Source organism: Mustela nivalis (assembly GCF_964662115.1).
Source record: "Mustela nivalis genome assembly, chromosome: 13".
NCBI classification, from domain to species: Eukaryota; Metazoa; Chordata; class Mammalia; order Carnivora; family Mustelidae; genus Mustela; species Mustela nivalis.
This window is the reverse complement of record NC_139032.1, coordinates 61,154,634-61,171,374: the sequence shown is the minus strand read 5'-3', so window position 1 is coordinate 61,171,374 and position 16,741 is coordinate 61,154,634. Positions and strand designations below refer to the sequence as shown.

General features: G+C 41.7%; 1 protein-coding gene across 3 annotated transcripts in view; it reads left to right on the top strand.

The window, feature by feature from the left end:
- Positions 1-1,046: 1,046 nt before the first annotated feature.
- XPA (XPA, DNA damage recognition and repair factor) overlaps positions 1,047-16,741 on the top strand; it is a 30,125-nt gene continuing 14,430 nt past the window's right edge. Inside the window, exons 1-4 of one of the 3 annotated variants that reach the window (XM_082694958.1) lie at positions 1,047-1,348; positions 3,406-3,516; positions 8,231-8,336; positions 16,070-16,235. In XM_082694958.1, coding sequence (XP_082551084.1) covers positions 1,171-1,348; positions 3,406-3,516; positions 8,231-8,336; positions 16,070-16,235 — 561 coding nt within the window. In that variant the 5' untranslated portion in view covers positions 1,047-1,170. The remainder of the gene's footprint in view (positions 1,349-3,405; positions 3,517-8,230; positions 8,337-16,069; positions 16,236-16,741) is intronic. The other 2 variants (XR_014301747.1, XM_082694959.1) reach the window with 2 other exon arrangements.

Sequence of the window (16,741 nt, the reverse complement as noted above, 5' to 3'; positions counted from 1 at the left end):
GGATCTGAGGAGAAAGGGAACAGGGATTACTTGAGGTCTCCGTCTCCAGTTCAACCAGAAGATCTGAGCATTTATCTTCTTTTTATAATGTTCTCCAGCTTAAATATATATATATATATATATATATATATATATATATATATATATGATCAATAGATTAGAACCACTAGATTGTGCTACTCAAATTTTAACCAAGGAAAACAAATATGAAACCTCAGTGTGCCAGACTGTTCTGAAAACTAGACCTAAATGGTATACGTAGCAATTAAAACAATGTGTTTCCCGTTTCCTGGTTTAATTAAACTTCATTTGTAATTAAAAAAGAAAAGGCATACATTCTTGGGAAAGCAAGCAATGTTTCTTACAAAATGCTCCATTTAGGACACCTTTGGGAAGTCAGGATTTGGCCCAAGTACAAACCCACTGTCTACCTGGTGGCTTTTCATCCACACTTAAGGAATATTTCATGGAAAATATAGCCAAGTTCATGCAAACCAGCTTTGATACCAGGGGCTACATTTGGTTGATATTACACAGCAGGTGAGAGTTTGAACCCAGGGGTTCCCATTTCAAATCTAAGGCTCTGGCCCCTAGGACATACTTTCGAAGTAGTCAGATGCATCATCCATTGATCTTTTTTTTGACAGGCACTACTACCTACTATTATTTTTTGGAAGCTTCCTATATGCCAGGCATTGTGCTGAAAACCTTTACAGCTCATCTTTCTAACAACCCAGGAAATGGTTCGGTAATTATCCTCGTTTTTTTCCTACCGAAGAAACCCGAACTGAGGTTACATAACTTGTTCCAGCAACCAATGGTAAATGTCAGAGCTAGAACCTAACCCAGATCTGACTCCAAAGCCCGTATTTTGAACCTCTAAGCAAGACTATTATTTTAAAGATGACCAGGTCCTGAAAATTGACCTCAGCCCCGCCCCTTCTAGACTACATTCCAGCAGGTATTCCCGGCCCCAACGCCTGCGCAAACTCCGCCACGCCCTTCCTTCCGCCACGCCCTTCCTTCCGCCCCGACGCCCTCAAATTGCGCAGGCGCTCTCCTCCCGGGCTGTACTGTGGAGTCGACGCGGAGGCGGTGTAGGCGTCGTCGGGACGGCCTGCTAATGCGCAGGCGCGGGGCTGAAGCTTCGGCCCCTCGGAATGCTTGGAGATGGCGGCTGCCGGGGACGCTTCGCGGGAGCCGGCGGCCTCGGAACCGCCGGCGGAGCTGCCTGCCTCGGTGCGGGCGAGCATCGAGCGGAAGCGGCAGCGGGCGCTGATGCTGCGCCAGGCCCGGCTGGCGGCCCGGCCCTATCCGGCGACAGCGGCGGCGGCGGCGGCTACCGGAGGTTTGGGCCCTGGCGGCGCCTGCCCCTTCCCTCGGGAGGGCCGGGTGCCGCCTTCCGGGTGGAGCGTCGGCTGCCCAGCCGGCTGCCCGCGCGTCTGCGCACCCGTCCTCCCGCAGTCCCGGGAATCTGCTCCGCGGGCTCTTTCAGAGCGGGCTATGACCACTAGCGGTTCCGCGCTGGAGCCGGGTCTTTCCTCGGTGCACTCGGGTGACCCAGCCCTCCTCTTAAACTTGGGGGATGCAGCCGCCCTCACCGTCGGGAGCTGCCAGCCAGTGTTGGTCGGCGCCTTAGCTTTCCCTTCCCAGCTGCGCGTCCAGCGGTCCCAGGGGCAGTCTTTGTGTAAAGCTTTTAGGCTTGGGACCCGTGTTCGCAGCCCTCCTGCACCGCTCGGGAATTCATCCACTCAACAAAGGGTGATTGAGTGCATTTTCTGGTTCCGCTCGCTACGTGCCGGGCACCGAGAGAGGCAAATAGGCGGGAGCTGCTGCCTTCATGAGGCTCTCAAGTGTGGCACCTGTTGTGTTTCACATGTTTTAAGTTGACTAACTTGATTCTCACTGTTAACTTGGGAAATGATTAGGGCAGCGTTTGGTACTGGTGTTTTACTGAGGTGGTAATTGAAGACCAGGAAAGGAAAAGGATCTGCTCAGGTTCTTAGCGGCAAGTGTATAAGCTAATCAGGACTAGAATTGAGTTCTGATACTGTGTTCACGGCCTTTCCTTTTCACCAACTGCTGCTTCTGTGCCAGGCACTGTCTCACTTTTAGGAAGAAAGGCTGTTACTTCTGTCTGAATTTTTATCTTCCCCCTTTCTTAGGGCAGCCCTTGACTGCGTGTCTTTCATGTATGTACGCTTCTGTCATAATTTTCCACTGTAGTCCCGTAATAATCTTCTCTGGGGTACTTAAAATAGTTGAGATGACATGCAGGTCTTCAGGACTGCCTCTGTAATGTGAAGTACATGTGTTCCTAAAGCTATATCCCATAGTGTTTGCGTTGTTGAGCACAGTTTGGAGCTGTCCTCTGCTACCCCTTTTCCTCAGCCAGAAGAAAGGAAAAATGACAAGAAACTGGGGCTGGCAGCCTGTCTTGAGATTCATCCTGAATCTGCAAATTCCAGCCACTTTTAATGGTTCTGTTTTCTAGTTTTCTTATTCCTTTCTCAACTTGAGATGCTATAGAATTAGGACGAAAGTTGTTCATTTGTATTATTTCATATTCATGATTTCATAAAGGTTTGTAGATCTGTGCTAAATGGTTGTGGAAAAAGGGTACAAAAAGAACATTCAGAGGTATTAAACTTCTGATATGGAAAGCAAGGTAGAATGTATGTGCTGTAAGAGTTTTGTGGCAAGAGTTCTCAGACAAGGGACTGTGCTGTGACATGGGCTACATCCTGCTGTGCTTTAGGAGCTTGGACCAGCTGGAGCTGTCAAGACCTTGACTTGAGCAGGATACTGAGTGATGCTCAGTCATGCCAAGACAAAGCTGCCAAGACAAAGCAATTTCTCTGTGCTGCTCCAGCTTGCTGTTTCCTCAGGCCCTGAGTACCACATTCTAAGCAAGTTCGTCTCTGTCTTTTCCATGGCCTATGTCCTAGCTCAGACAAAAAATGGAAATTGTACTGTAGCTGAAATAGAAGTACTGCAGATAAAAATCTTAGCACCAAATAGAATATTGAGGCTTCCAGGCTGCGTGTGGTCTGTTTCTCCATTTATATTTAGGTCTTTGATATCTCTTAGTGGCGGTTGCACTGTAGAGATTTTACACCTCTTTTTCTCGATGTTATTTTGTAGATTCTTATGGATATTCTGTGTACTTAATCCTATCATCTGTGGATAAAGATGACTTTACTCCTTTCCAACCTTTATGCCTGTTGTATTTTCTCACCATCTTGCAGTAGTTGGGCCCTTCAGTATAATGTTGAATAGAAGTGCTAACAGTGGACATCTTAGTCTTATTTGATATATATTAAATTTAAATAATCTGCTTATGCACGAGGGAACATATGGGCTTACCTGGTTAAATCATTGACCACTTTTACTTCCTTTTCATAGGTGTGGCTAATGTAAAAGCAGCCCCAAGGATCATTGACACAGGAGGAGGCTTCATTCTGGAAGAGGAAGAAGAAGAACAACGTACAACTGGAAAAGTTGTCCATCAACCAGGTAAAGTGTATTTTCAGAAAATAGGGATCTAGATTGGTCATTTGGAGTAACATGCATAATTCTTTGTAAATTGATGTTAGTGCCATTCCTGTTGTCAGTGAGCAGGTCAGTTTTGTGAGAGGTATAGAGTTTGGCAGTTTTGCTGGTATATTAAAAATTCAAGCTGTTTGGCAATAATTAGTTTAACTTGTGGTTTGTGGACTTATGGTTGATGCTCTCTGTTATTTTAAAATAGGGACAGCCAATATAATGACTTCTGATATACTCCATTGTCTTAATAGGCCAAAATGAGGGGCTTGAACGTTCTACCAAGAGATAAAATTTAGGACATTTTTTTACTGTTTGGAGGAAAAATGGGATATATAGATATCTGTAACTCTATCCTTGGGGAAGCTTAAAAATCCTAGTTTAGTTTTAGCTGTGGCAACAGAAATGATCCATGTTCATCAAGGTAGGGAAGAGTCCTGTCCTGTTACACTGTCTTCAGAAGCTGAGACTTGAAGGATTAAAGTATTTGTTCAGTTTGGGTACCATATTTAAGGGGGATATTGACAAGTGTATAGTGTCCAAAATAGGGTGATCAAAATGGAGGTCTTCAATTGACATGTGAGGAACAGTTGTCAGAACTGATTAGGTTTAACTTAGAGGACTCTTGTAACCGCCTGCAAGTGTAAGTGCTTCCCTGTGGAAGAGCGATTATACTCGCTGTGATTTGCTTTGGAGGGCAGAACTTGGAACAGTGGGTGACAACCTCAATACAGTGAGGGAGATTTCAGCCCAGTACCATGCGTATATTTAGCAGTTTGCACTTACAGAGTGTTGGCACGTATTTCATGTGAATCTCGTGGTGACTCTGTGAAATGGAAAAACTTCCCAACCATGTGAATTGCTGCTTCTAAATAGCAAAACAGTGGAGGGGTTCAGAGACGGAAGGACCTGACCAGGATATATTAGAGAAGCACTGTAGGAGGAGGGAAGGCATCGAATTAAAGACCTTTAAAGTCCTTATGATTTTATGGATATGAAGACTCATGGTAACTTTGTCTGCAGATTTTGGACTCAGCTTTGGGCTGTAAAGCCTATACTTTGATTTAACAAGTCACACAACAATTTTTTTTTAAAAAAGATTTTATTTATTTATTTGAGAGAGAATGAGTGAGAGAGAGCATGAGAGAGGAGAAGGTCAGAGGGAGAAGCAGACTCCCCAAGGAGCTGGGAGCCCAATGCGGGACTCAGTCCTGGAAGTCCGGGATCATGACGTGAACCGAAGGCAGTCACTCAACCAGCTGAGCCACCCAGGTGCCCTAAGATTTTGTTTGTCAGATTGTGTAGACACATGTAGCAGGGAGGGACAGAGGGAGAAGTAGGCTCCCCACTGAGCTGGGAACCCGATGATGTGGGGCTCAGTCCCTGGGATCATGACCTATGACCTGAGCCGAAGGCAGACGCTTAACTGACTAAGCCACCCAGGTGCCCTGTCATGCAACAAATATTTATTGATAACCTATTGTAATGCCTTCTTGCTTAACGGAGGTTTACTCCTGCATCGATGGTGTGGCTGCCGCATGTGAATAGAACTTGGGTAGTGAGTTTGTAGAAGTTAGAGAAGGTGTGTGTGTTGGTTTGCACAGTGGCATGTACACAGAGGGCACAAGACTGAAGGAGTCAGGCCACTCCACATTGGTAGGTGGCAGCTTTAATTATCAAGGGACCTTAGGAGGCTTGTCTTGGGTGGCTGCGAGATGAGGACATCTCTGCATCCACCTGCCAAATCTTAACAGTTTATACAGAGGCTTAAGTGGGTTCAGTCCCGTAGTCAGGTCAGATGGCCTCAACGACACCTTACTCTGTCAAGGATTTGTCCTGCAACAGCTCCCACTGTGGGACTGGTGGGCAGAATGAGCATTCCAAGAACAGTAGGGGATGAGGAGTGTAATTGCCCAGGTCTGCCTCGCAGGTCAGCTGGCCATCATGTCCTCTCAATTACTTCATCAACAGTGTCCCCTTTGGGAGACATTAGAAAAGGCCCTCATTCTCTGGGCTGACTTAGCTTGGGAGAGGGAGAGAGACTGTCTAGCAGACTCCCCACCCTGAGCATGAAGCCTATTGTGGAAGCCTAATGACTCCTGAGATCATGACATGAGATCAAGAGTCAGACGCTTAACTGGCTGAGCTACCTGGGCGCCCCTATATCATGTTTTTTTGGTTAGTTTTTAAAGAGCTTCTGCATAGTTGAGAAAGATTAAAATTATTTGGGCCATTAAATTATTTAGGTCATTTGCCTATAAAGCAAAGCCTATCGAATGCTTTTATAATCTAGAATAGAGGTTCCCCATGATCACTAGGAAGGTGATAAGGGAAGGGGGGTGGTGAAGGACTATTAGTTATGAAATAAGTCATGAGCATGGCAACTAGTTAATATTACTGTGCTGCATATTTGAAAGCTGCTAGGAAAGTAGATCTTAAAAGTTCTCATAAGAAAGATTTTATAAACTATGTATGGTGACAGATGTCAACTAGACTTATTGTGATAATTTTACAATATATATAAATATCAAGTCATTATGTTAGACATCTGAAACTAATACAGTGTCAGTTATACCTCGGAAAGATACATGTGTACGCATGAGTACTTGTGTGTGCATACATATATGGATGTGTGCATGTATTCACACATATATGTACACACATGTGCATGTATTTCTTAGCTCTGTCCACAGAAAGGGCCTTGAAGTGAAGAGAACCCAGTGGCAGTGAGCATACCTGGTGTCCAGATCTTGGACTCGGATACTGTCCCCCCACCGAAAGGAACCAGGGCCCTACAGAGAAATAGCTGATTCTAGGGTTGGGGCAGGATGGCCACCAGGTGAGTTTGGAACATTCTGTAATGCCAGAAATACGTAAGTGTTCAAAACTGATAGAAGTGTGTCGCACAGCTTGGAAGGACTCCTGCTGGCCAAATCTGAGACACTTTGAGCACCAAACTCATTAAGGACACTACTGAGTGGTAATGCCATTGGAAAAAAATTAGGAATCTGCGTCTGTATCTATAATTAATAGGTACATGAGTGAATGAATGGTGGGGAGGGTAGGCTCTTGCTTACACTAGACTGCCAGTTTCCACATGATAAATTTAAAGGGAGTAAAGGAGTAGAAAAGTCACCATGATGAACATTTAAAATTTTCCATTATAAAGACTTTTTAAAATTAGGAAAATGCACATTTTATGGCTTTTGATTAATATTGCTATCCAGTAGTCTCTTAATTGGTATGTCAGACCTGTTTTTCTCCTTTCTAACACATTTTAATAATCAATTTTTTGAAGATCTTTGACTGTATTTTTAACTCTTGTCTGTGGCTATGCCCTGCTAACATTCGAGAAGAAAGAGTGGTATTTTTGTTAGAGTTTGGAGATTAGTGGAATTAAGGGGTGCTGTAGTATTAACTGACCTTGATGTGTTGAAAGTAGGTAAGGGAAGGCAATGATAGGAATATGTCGAACCAACTGTGGACAAATAATGACTGCCTTCTTCTTTCCACTGGGAGTTGTGGCAGTTCTTAGAGCAGGGGGCTTGGCAGTAGCAATCATCCTAAAGACATACTTGTGAAACTGCAGACTTGCTGAGAGAACCAGTTCTAGAGGATAAAGATCCTTAGGTATTTGAAGTCCTCAAAAAAATTGAGCTTTACTGAGAGTATTTCTGTGCTGGGAGCTGAAGATATATAGCTAAATATAATCTCCACTCACAAGTTTACAATCTCATTGTTGAGATACTGGCTCTCTTGGTGGTGATGGAGTAGAATGGAGGGGGACAAAGTTTCCCATTTGAGAGTGAATTCTGTGTTGTCTCTTCTAGTGTTGACTTGCTCTTGGCTGCCCTTTCCATGTTGTCTGTTAGTGCCCGTCTCCCTGTCTGTAAGACCCCTCCCCTTTTTACTCTGGCACTGCCCTCCTTTTCCTTTTTTTTTTTCTCCCCTCCTTTGTCCTCTCAACAATATGGTGGTAGACTGAGTAACAGTTCCCACTAACACATTTTAGTGGATCACTGTGGATCCCGTGATGTATTACCATACATAGCAAAAGGGACTTTGCAGATTGATTAAAGACCTTGAGATGTGTGGGAGATTATTCTGTATTATCCAGGTGGGCCCAGTGTAATCACAGGTACTTAAAAAGCAGGAGAGAGTCGCAGGGAGATGTGGTTATGGAAGAAGTCAGAGTGATGTGAGTAGCTGCTACTGCCGGCTTGGGAGATTGAGGAAGGGAGTTAGGAGTCAAGAAAGGCAGCCTCTAGAAGCTGAAAATGGCAGGTAATAGATTGTCCCCTAAAATTCCTGGGAAGGAATGCAGCCCTGCCCTTGACTGTAGCCCACTGAGACCTGTGTCAGACTTAGAAACTACAGATCTGTAAGATAATAAATTTGTGTTATTTTAGCTAGATTTGTGGTAATAGGCTATAGCAGCAATACAGAATGAATATAAGCATCCTACACATGGTTTTGGGTTCAAATGTACTTGATGAATTGATAGTTTTTTTTTTTTTTCCTTAAATTTTTTTTAAGATATAAGGTTATTTAATCATGGTTTTGTCTTTCATGTAAATGTATTTATGTACGTTAAAGAGTACATGCTGATAAACTTAAGATATGGGAAAAATATATTGTTCTAAGTCACAAAAAAGGAAACCTAAAGAATTAACCTTTCTTTCTTTAGGACCTGTTATGGAATTTGATTATGCAATCTGTGAAGAGTGTGGTAAAGAATTTATGGATTCTTACCTTATGACCCACTTTGATCTGGCAACTTGTGATAACTGCAGGTACTAATTTCTGATGACGTTCTCAATTGCTAAAGTTTAGTGTTAGCATGTAGGTTTAGGGCAAAACAATAATTAGATCCATGTGGATTTAATATTCTTAGTAATTACGATTTTCATTCTAGCTGTTTCCTAAAATTTCTCTGGTTTCCATTTTGCCAAAGAAATACAGGAGGTTTGTGTTTATTGTGGTGATGATGTGCCCTGTGCGTAGGAGGGATGGCCTGGTTTGGCCGTAGATCTGTCTTCCTTTCTGTGGGCCTGGTGGGTCTTTACCATCTTTAAGTAGCCAGTTCCTAAGTCTTTTCTTCCCCCAGGCCCTGCGGGTCCCCTGTGTCTTACTCCAGGGTTTGTGGACACCTTGGTCAGAGGTTTGGGGCCTTCAGTGACAGGAGGGGAGTGAAGGGGGGAGAAGAGATGAGGAAAAGTCCCATTCTTCTCTCCTCCTTTTCTTCTCCTCCTAGGCTCTGTCCTCTTTGTCAACCCAGTTTAATGCTTCTCATGCCACATGGTTGTGTCCCTGCTGTTTACCCTGCATGTCCTGTGTTATATGTGGTAATTTACTTCCCAAAAGCTATCCATCCGTACTTTAAGAAGTGACAGTACTGTGGATCTTAACCACTGTGTGTCAGTGGGACCAGAGACCCCATCTGAGATTCTTACTTAGCCCTCTTCTCTGTTCCCCGGTCCTCCTTGGACCTGCTACCCTAGATCAACTGCTCACCTACCTGGAGGACCTGCCCTTTCTGAGTCCCTGCTGTGGCTGTCGGGAGACATTCCCACTGACTTGTTGCTGGGTAGAGTCCTGGGAAGAGGCATGGGATGTTGCGGGTCTCACGATCAGATCTGTGGCTAGAAATGTTTCCCACCTGTTGGGAGTTACAAGTTAAAACTCTTTTCCCTCTGATACACAGTGGTTAAGATCCACAGTGCTGTCACTCTTTAAAGTCTGAGTGGATCGCTTTTGGGAACTACATTACCACATACAGTCTTACTTACATGAGAAGATGGAAGCGCCTGATGTATCAGTTAAGAGAAAGTTGTGTAGTAGTCTGGAAAAATTCTTTTAAACTTTAATTAGGAACACAGCCCTTTACCCCGTTTCTTTTCAGTATCTTCAAAAATTTTAATTTTAGTAGAATGTCATCTGTCCCCTCTTTTAGCTTAAAATTCCAAGTTATTTAGCTCTCATAAAGTTCTTCACAATTTTTAAGTCTCCCCTCCCCTCCCTGACCTATACCTCATTTCAGTAAAGGCCAGCTTCACTGGCTGTTTCTTTTTATCTTGTGTTTAATTCCAAATCCATTTGGCTCTGTGTTCATTCCATATCCTTGCTTCACCCCCCCGTCCCCTCGCCCACCATGGCTTCTGCTGAGGCCACCATCAACCCTGGCCTGGAGCATGGCACTGGTGGTCTTCTGACTGGCCTGTGCCCCCCACTTTGTACCATTGTCGTCTTCCACGGAGACATTTTAGTCAGAACCTTTCAAAGGTTTTTAATCCGTGTAGACTAGAACTGTCTCTACACTGCTTACAGGGCTTCCACCTGTCTCAGACTTGATCTCCTGCCTTCCACCTCCTGCTCCCTGCCCGCCCCCTCCTCACCACCGCTCCTCCCTTAAGCCTTCTGGTCCCACCAGCTCAGTTGCTGTGAGTCCAGTTGCAAAGTACACTCCTGCCCTAGAGCCTTTGCACTTGCTGTTCTCGCTGCTCAAGATGTTCTTTCTCCAGCTGTTCAGAATGTTCTCTGACTTTTTAAGGGCCACACTCAAATGCCCCCTCATTGGTGGCCTTCTTGGATTACCCAGTCTATCAGAATTTCTGTTCCTTTACCATGCTTTGTGTTTCTTTATAGCACTTTTCTCTGTCATTGTGTTTGCTTATTGAGTGTCTTCTCCTAACCAGAATGGGAGCTTCATGAAAACAAGGCTTTGTTTTCTTCTTTGCTATTTTTCTGATACCTTGAGTAATACCTGGCATGTAGATGGAGAAACAATAAATGAGAAGAACTGTGTAACTGACTAAGCCTCCATTTTTACCTTGGCTTTGAAACAACTGAGCCAGTTGGAAACTAAAGTGTATTGGGCCAGTTGGACCTTGTATACTCAAATTCCTTCTATCCCACTGACCCTGACTTTATGCTTTGATTTATGTTTTCTTACCCATTGAGTCTTAATTCTCATTTACATTTTCTATACTCTTAGTAATTTCAAATCCATTGTGGCGAAGAGCTACTTTAAATAAGTAGAAAAGAAATTCTTACTAAATGACCGGGATCTGCTGCTAATCTAATATAGCTTCTCCAGATTAGTAAAAGATAAAGTATCTTAATGTTTAGAATTTTTATGCTGCTAACTTGACCATGAGAGTTGAAGAAAAATTTTTTTTTTTAGATTTTTAATTTTTATTTATTTATTTTTACTAACATATAACGTATTATTTGCTTCAGGGGTACAGGTCCTTGAATCACCAGAGTTACACATTTCACAGCACTCACCATAGCACATACTGTCCCCAGTGTCCATCACCCAGCCACTCTACCCATTCCCCCCACCCCCCAGCAACCCTCAGTTTGTTTCCTGAGATTAAGATTCTTTTGGGGCGCCTGGATAGCTCAGTGGGTTAAGCTTCTGCCTTCAGCTCAGGTCGTGATCCCAGGGTCCTGGGATCAAGCCCCATATCGGGCTCTCAGCAGGGAGCTTGCTTCCCCTTCTCTCTCTGCCTGCCTCTGCCTGCTTGTGATCTTTCTCTGTCAAATTAAAAAAAAAAAAAGAGTCTTTTATGGTTTGTCTCCCTCCCGATCCCATCTTGTTTCATTTTTTCCCTCCCTACACTTCACGACCCCCTCACCCTGCTTCTCACATTTCTCGTATCAGGGAGATCATATGATAATTTTCTTTCTTTGATTGACTTGTTTCACTGAGCATACTATGCTCTACTTCCTCTAGTTCCATCCATGCCGTTGCAAATGGTAAGATTTCATTTCTCTTGATGGCTACATAGTATTCCATTATATATATATATATATATATATACCACATCTTCTCTATCCATTTATCTGTTGATGGACATCTATGTTCTTTCCATAGTTTGGCTATTGTGGACATTGCTGCTGTAAACATTCGGGTGCACATGCCCCTTCAGATCACTACATTTGTATCTTTAGGGTAACTACTCAGTAGTGGGATTGCTGGATTGTAGGGTAGCTCTATTTTCAACTTCTTGAGGAATCTCCATACTGTTTTCCAGAGTAGCTGCACCAGCGTGCATTCCCACCAACAGTGTAGGAGGCTTCCCCTTTCTCTGCATCCATGCCAACACCTGTCATTTCCTGACTTGTTAATTTTAGCCATTCTGACTGGTGTGAGGTGGTATCTCATTGGGGTTTTGATTTGTATTTCCTTGATGCTGAATGATGTTGACCACTTTTTCATGTGTCTGTTGGCCATTTGGATGTCTTCTTTGCAGAAATGTCTGTTCATGTCTTCTGCCTATTTCTTAATTGAATTATTTGTTTTTTGGATGTTGAGTTTGATAAGTTCTTTATAGATTTTGGATACTAGCCCTTTATCTGGTATGTTATTTGCAAATATTTTCTACCATTTTGTCAGTTGTCTTTTGGTTTTGTTGACTATTTCCTTTTCTGCACAAAAGCTTTTGATCTTGATGAAGTCCCAATAGTTCATTTTCACTCTTGCTTCCCTTGCTTTTGGCGATGTTTCTAGGAAGAAGTTGCTGTGGCTGAGGTCGAAAAGGTTGCTGCCTGTGTTCTCAAGGATTTTGATGGATTCCTGTCTCACATTGAGGTCTTTCGTCCATTTTGAGTCTATTTTTGTGTGTAGAATAAGGAAATGGTCCAGTTTCATTCTTCTGCATGTGGCCATCCAATTTTCCCAACACATTTATTGAAGAGACTGTCTTTTTTCCATTGGACATTCTTTCGTGTTTTGTTGAAGATTAGTTGACCATAGAGTTAAGGGTCCATTTCTGGGCTCTCTATTCTGTTCCTTTGATCTATGTGTCTGTTTTTGTGCCCATACCATACCATCTTGATGATTATAGCTTTGTAATAGAGCTTGAAGTCTGGAATTGTGATGTCGCCAACTTTTTTTCTTTTTCAACATCCCTCTGGCTATTCAGGGTCTTTTCTGGTTCCATATAAATCTTAGGATTATTTGTTCCATTTCTTTGAAAAAAATTAATGGTATTTTGATAGGGGTTGCATTAAATGTGTAGATTGCTTTAGGTAGCATGGACCTTTTCTTTCATGAGTACTTTGTAGTTTTCTGAGTACAGATTCTTTGCCTCTTTGGTTAGGTTTATTCCTAGGTATCTTATGGTTTTGGAAGCCTGCTTCCCCTTCTCTCTGCCTGCTTGTGATCTTTCTCTGTCCAAAAAAAAAAAGGTTTTGGGTGTAGTTGTAAATGGGATCGACTCCTTAATTTCTTTTTCTTCTGTCTTGCTGTTGGTTTATAGAAAAGCGAAACTGATTTCTGTGCATTGATTTTATATCCTGACACTTCACTGAATTCCTGTACGAGTTCTAGTCATTTTGGAGTGCAGTATTTTGGATTTTCCCCATGAAATATTTTATCATCTGCAAAGAGTGAAAATTTGACTTCCTTTTTGCTGATTCGAATGCCTTTTATTTCTTTTTGTTGTCGGATTGCTGAGGCTAGGACTTCTAGTACTGTGCTGAATAGCAGTGGTGATAATGGACAGCCCTGCCATGTTCTTGACCTTAGGGGAAAAGCTCTGTTTTTCCCCTTTGAGAATATTTGCTGTGGGTTTTTCATAAATGGCTTTGATGATATTCAGGTATTTACCCTCTGTCTGTACACTGTGAAGAGTTTTGATCAAGAAATGATGTTATACTTTATCAAATGCTTTTTCGGCATCTACTGAGAGTATCATATGTTTCTTGTTCTTTCTTTTATTAATGTATTGTATCACATTGATTTGTGGATGTTGAGCCAACCTTGCAACCCAGGAATAAATCCCACTTGGTCGTGGTGAATAATCCTTTTAGTGTACTGTTGGATCCTGTTGGCTAGTATTTGGTGAGAATTTTTGCATCCATGTTCATCAAGGATATTGGTCTGTAATTCTCCTTTTTGATGGGGTTGTTGTCTGGTTTTAGGGTCAAGGTAATGCTTATAAAATAAGTTTGGAAGTTTTCCTTCCATTTCTATTTTTGAAACAGTTTCAGGAGAATAGGAATTAACTCTTTAAATGTTTGGTAGAATTCCCCTGGGAAGCTGTCTGGCCCTGGGCTCTTGTTGGGGGATTTTTGATTACTGCTTCATTCTCCTTACTGGTATGGGTCTGTTTAGGTTTTCTCTTTCTTCTTGGTTCAGTTTTGGTAGTTTATATATCTCTAGGAATGCATCTATTTCTTCCAGGTTGTCAAATTTGTTGCTGTATTGTTGCTCATAATATGTTCTTAAAATTGTTTGTATTTTTTTTGGTGTCGGTTGTGATCTCTCCTCTTTCATTCATGATTTTATTAATTTGGGTCCTTTTTCTTTTGTTTTTGGTAAGTCTGGCCAGAGGTTTATCAGTCTTACTAATTCTTTCAAAGAACCAGCTCCTAGTTTCTTTGATTTGTTCTCTTCTTTTAGTTTCTCTTTCATTGGTTTCTGCTCTGATCTTTATTATTTCTTTTCTTCTGGGTTTAGGCTTTATTTGCTGTTCTTTCTCCAGTTCTTTTAGGTGTAGGATTAGGTTGTGTATTTGAGACCTTTCTTGTTTCTTGAGAAAGGCTTGTATTGCTATATACTTTACTCTCAGGACCACCTTTGCTGTGTCCCAAAGATTTTAAACAGTTGTGTTTTCATTTTCATTTGTTTCCATGAATTTTTAAAATTCTTCCTTAATTTCATGGTTGGCCCATTCATTCTTTGTAGGATGCTCTTTAGCCTCCATGTATTTGAGTTCTTTCCTCTTGTGATTGAGTTCAAGTTTCAAAGCAGTGTTGTCTAAAAATATGCAGGAAATGATCCCAATCTTTTGGTACCAGTTGAGACCTGATTTGTGACCCAGGATGTAATCTGTTCTGGAGAATGTTCCATGGGCACTAGAGAAGAATGTGTGTTGTGTTGCTTTGGGATGGAATGTACTGAATATATCTGTGATGTCCTTCTGGTCCAGTGTGTCATTTAAAGCCTTTATTTCCTTGTTGATTTTTGCTTAGATGATCTGTCCATTTCAGTGAGGGGGTGTTAAAGTCCCCCACTATTACTTTATTATTGTCGATGTGTTTCTTTGATTTTATTAATTGGTTTATATAAGTGGCTGCTCCCATGTTAGGGACATAGATATTTAAAATTTTTAGATCTTCTTATTGAACAGACCCTTTAAGTATGATAGAGTGTCCTTCCTTATCTCTTATTATAGTCTTTGGCTTAAAATCTAATTTATCTGATATAAGGATTGCTGCCTCAGCTTTCTTTTGATGTCCATTAGCATGGTAAATTATTTTCCATCCCCTCACTTTAAATCTGGAGGTGTCTTTGGGTCTAAAATGAGTTTCTTATAGATATCATATCAATGATATGATATCATATCATATCAATGGGTCTTTTTTTAAATCCATTCTGATACTCTTGTCTTTTGATTGGGGGCATTTAGCCCATTTACATTCAGAGTAACTATTGAAAGATATGAATTTAGTGCCATTGTATTGCCTGTAAGGTGACTATTACTGTATATTGTCTTTGTTCCTTTCTGGTCTGTTACTTTTAGGCTCTCTCTTTGCTTAGAGGACCCCTTTCAATCTTTCCTGTAGGGCTGGTTTGGTGTTTGCAGATTCTTCTAATTTTTGTTTGTCCTGGAAGCTTTTTATCTCCTTCTATTTTTAATGACAGCCTAGCTCAATATAGTATTCTTGGCTGCATATTTTTCTTGTTTAATGCTCTGAGTATATATCATGCCAGTCCTTTCTGGCCTTCTAGGTCTCTGTGGATAGGTCTGCTGCCAATCTAATATTTCTACTATTGTAGGTTACAGACCTTTGTCCTGAGCTGCTTTCAGGATTTTGTCACTGAGACTTGTAAGTTTTACTGTTAGATGACAGTGTGTGGACCTATTTTTATTGATTTTGAGGGGGTTTCTCTGTGCCTCCTGGATTTCGATGCTTGTTGCCTTTGCCGAATTAGGGAAATTCTCTGCTATAATTTGCTCCAAAATACCTTCTGTCCCTCTCTCTCTTTCTTCTTCTGGGATCCCAATTAGTCTAATATTGTTTTGTCTTATGGTATCACTTATCTCTTGAATTCTCCCCCTCGTGATCTAGTAGTTTATCTCTCCTTTTCTCGGCATCTTGATTCTCCATCATTTGGGCTTTTATATCACTAATTCTCTCTTTCTGCCTCATTTATCCTAGCAGTAAGAGCCTCCATTTTTGATTGCTTAAATATTTATTTATTTATTTAAGAGAAAGTGAGTACACAGAGCGAGTGGGAGAGAACCTACGTTGAGGGAGAAGGTTAGAGGGAGAGGGACAAGCAGGATCCCAGCCAAGCAAGGAGCCTGATCCGGGGCGGGCCTCTATCCCAGAATCCTGGGATCATGACCAGAGCTGAAGGCAGATGCTTAATGACTGAGCAACCCAGGAGCCCCAGGAAAAACTATTTTAAAATAATGTTTTGGCATGTATGCCTCTAGGTTGTTGGACTATTTAGAAACATAGTTTATTTAAAATAACTAATACAGTACTGGACTTAATTTGTTTTCAGAGATGCTGATGATAAACATAAGCTCATAACAAAAACAGAAGCCAAACAAGAGTACCTTCTGAAAGACTGTGATTTAGAGAAAAGAGAGCCGGCTCTTAAATGTATTGTGAAGAAGAATCCTCATCATTCACAATGGGGTGATATGAAACTCTACTTAAAATTACAGGTCTCTGATATATTATACTCCTTTTAATCCCTCGATCAGGGGAAGTTTTAATGGTAAACTTAGTAGTTTAGTTTAGTTTTGCTTATAGGGTTAAAAAGATTGTTTTCCTTCTGTTGTTTTGTATATGGGTCACAGTCTTAAGTAATGACTTTTTGGTGTACTTCGGGGCAACATTAGGTAATGTTACTGGTACAATTTGGGAGCTAAGCAGGGAGTAAAAGTTGGGCCCCATTTTTCTACCCATCCATCCTTCACTGAAAATCCTAAAAAGTTTCAGGAATTTCACAGATGCCTGAAATCTAACTCCACTTGGGAAAATGCTCAAGTGTCTCTGTAACTCTCCTGTGTCTCAGTAGATCTTTTCAATTCCTGGTCTTGTAGTGGTGTGTGGAGATAGTTATTGCTTAGTGTGAGTGCCTTGGGTCAGAGCCTCCCGTATCTATTGCAGAAGAGTACAGACATCCTACTTTTGTGCCATTATATAAAAAAAAAAAAAAAAAAAAAAA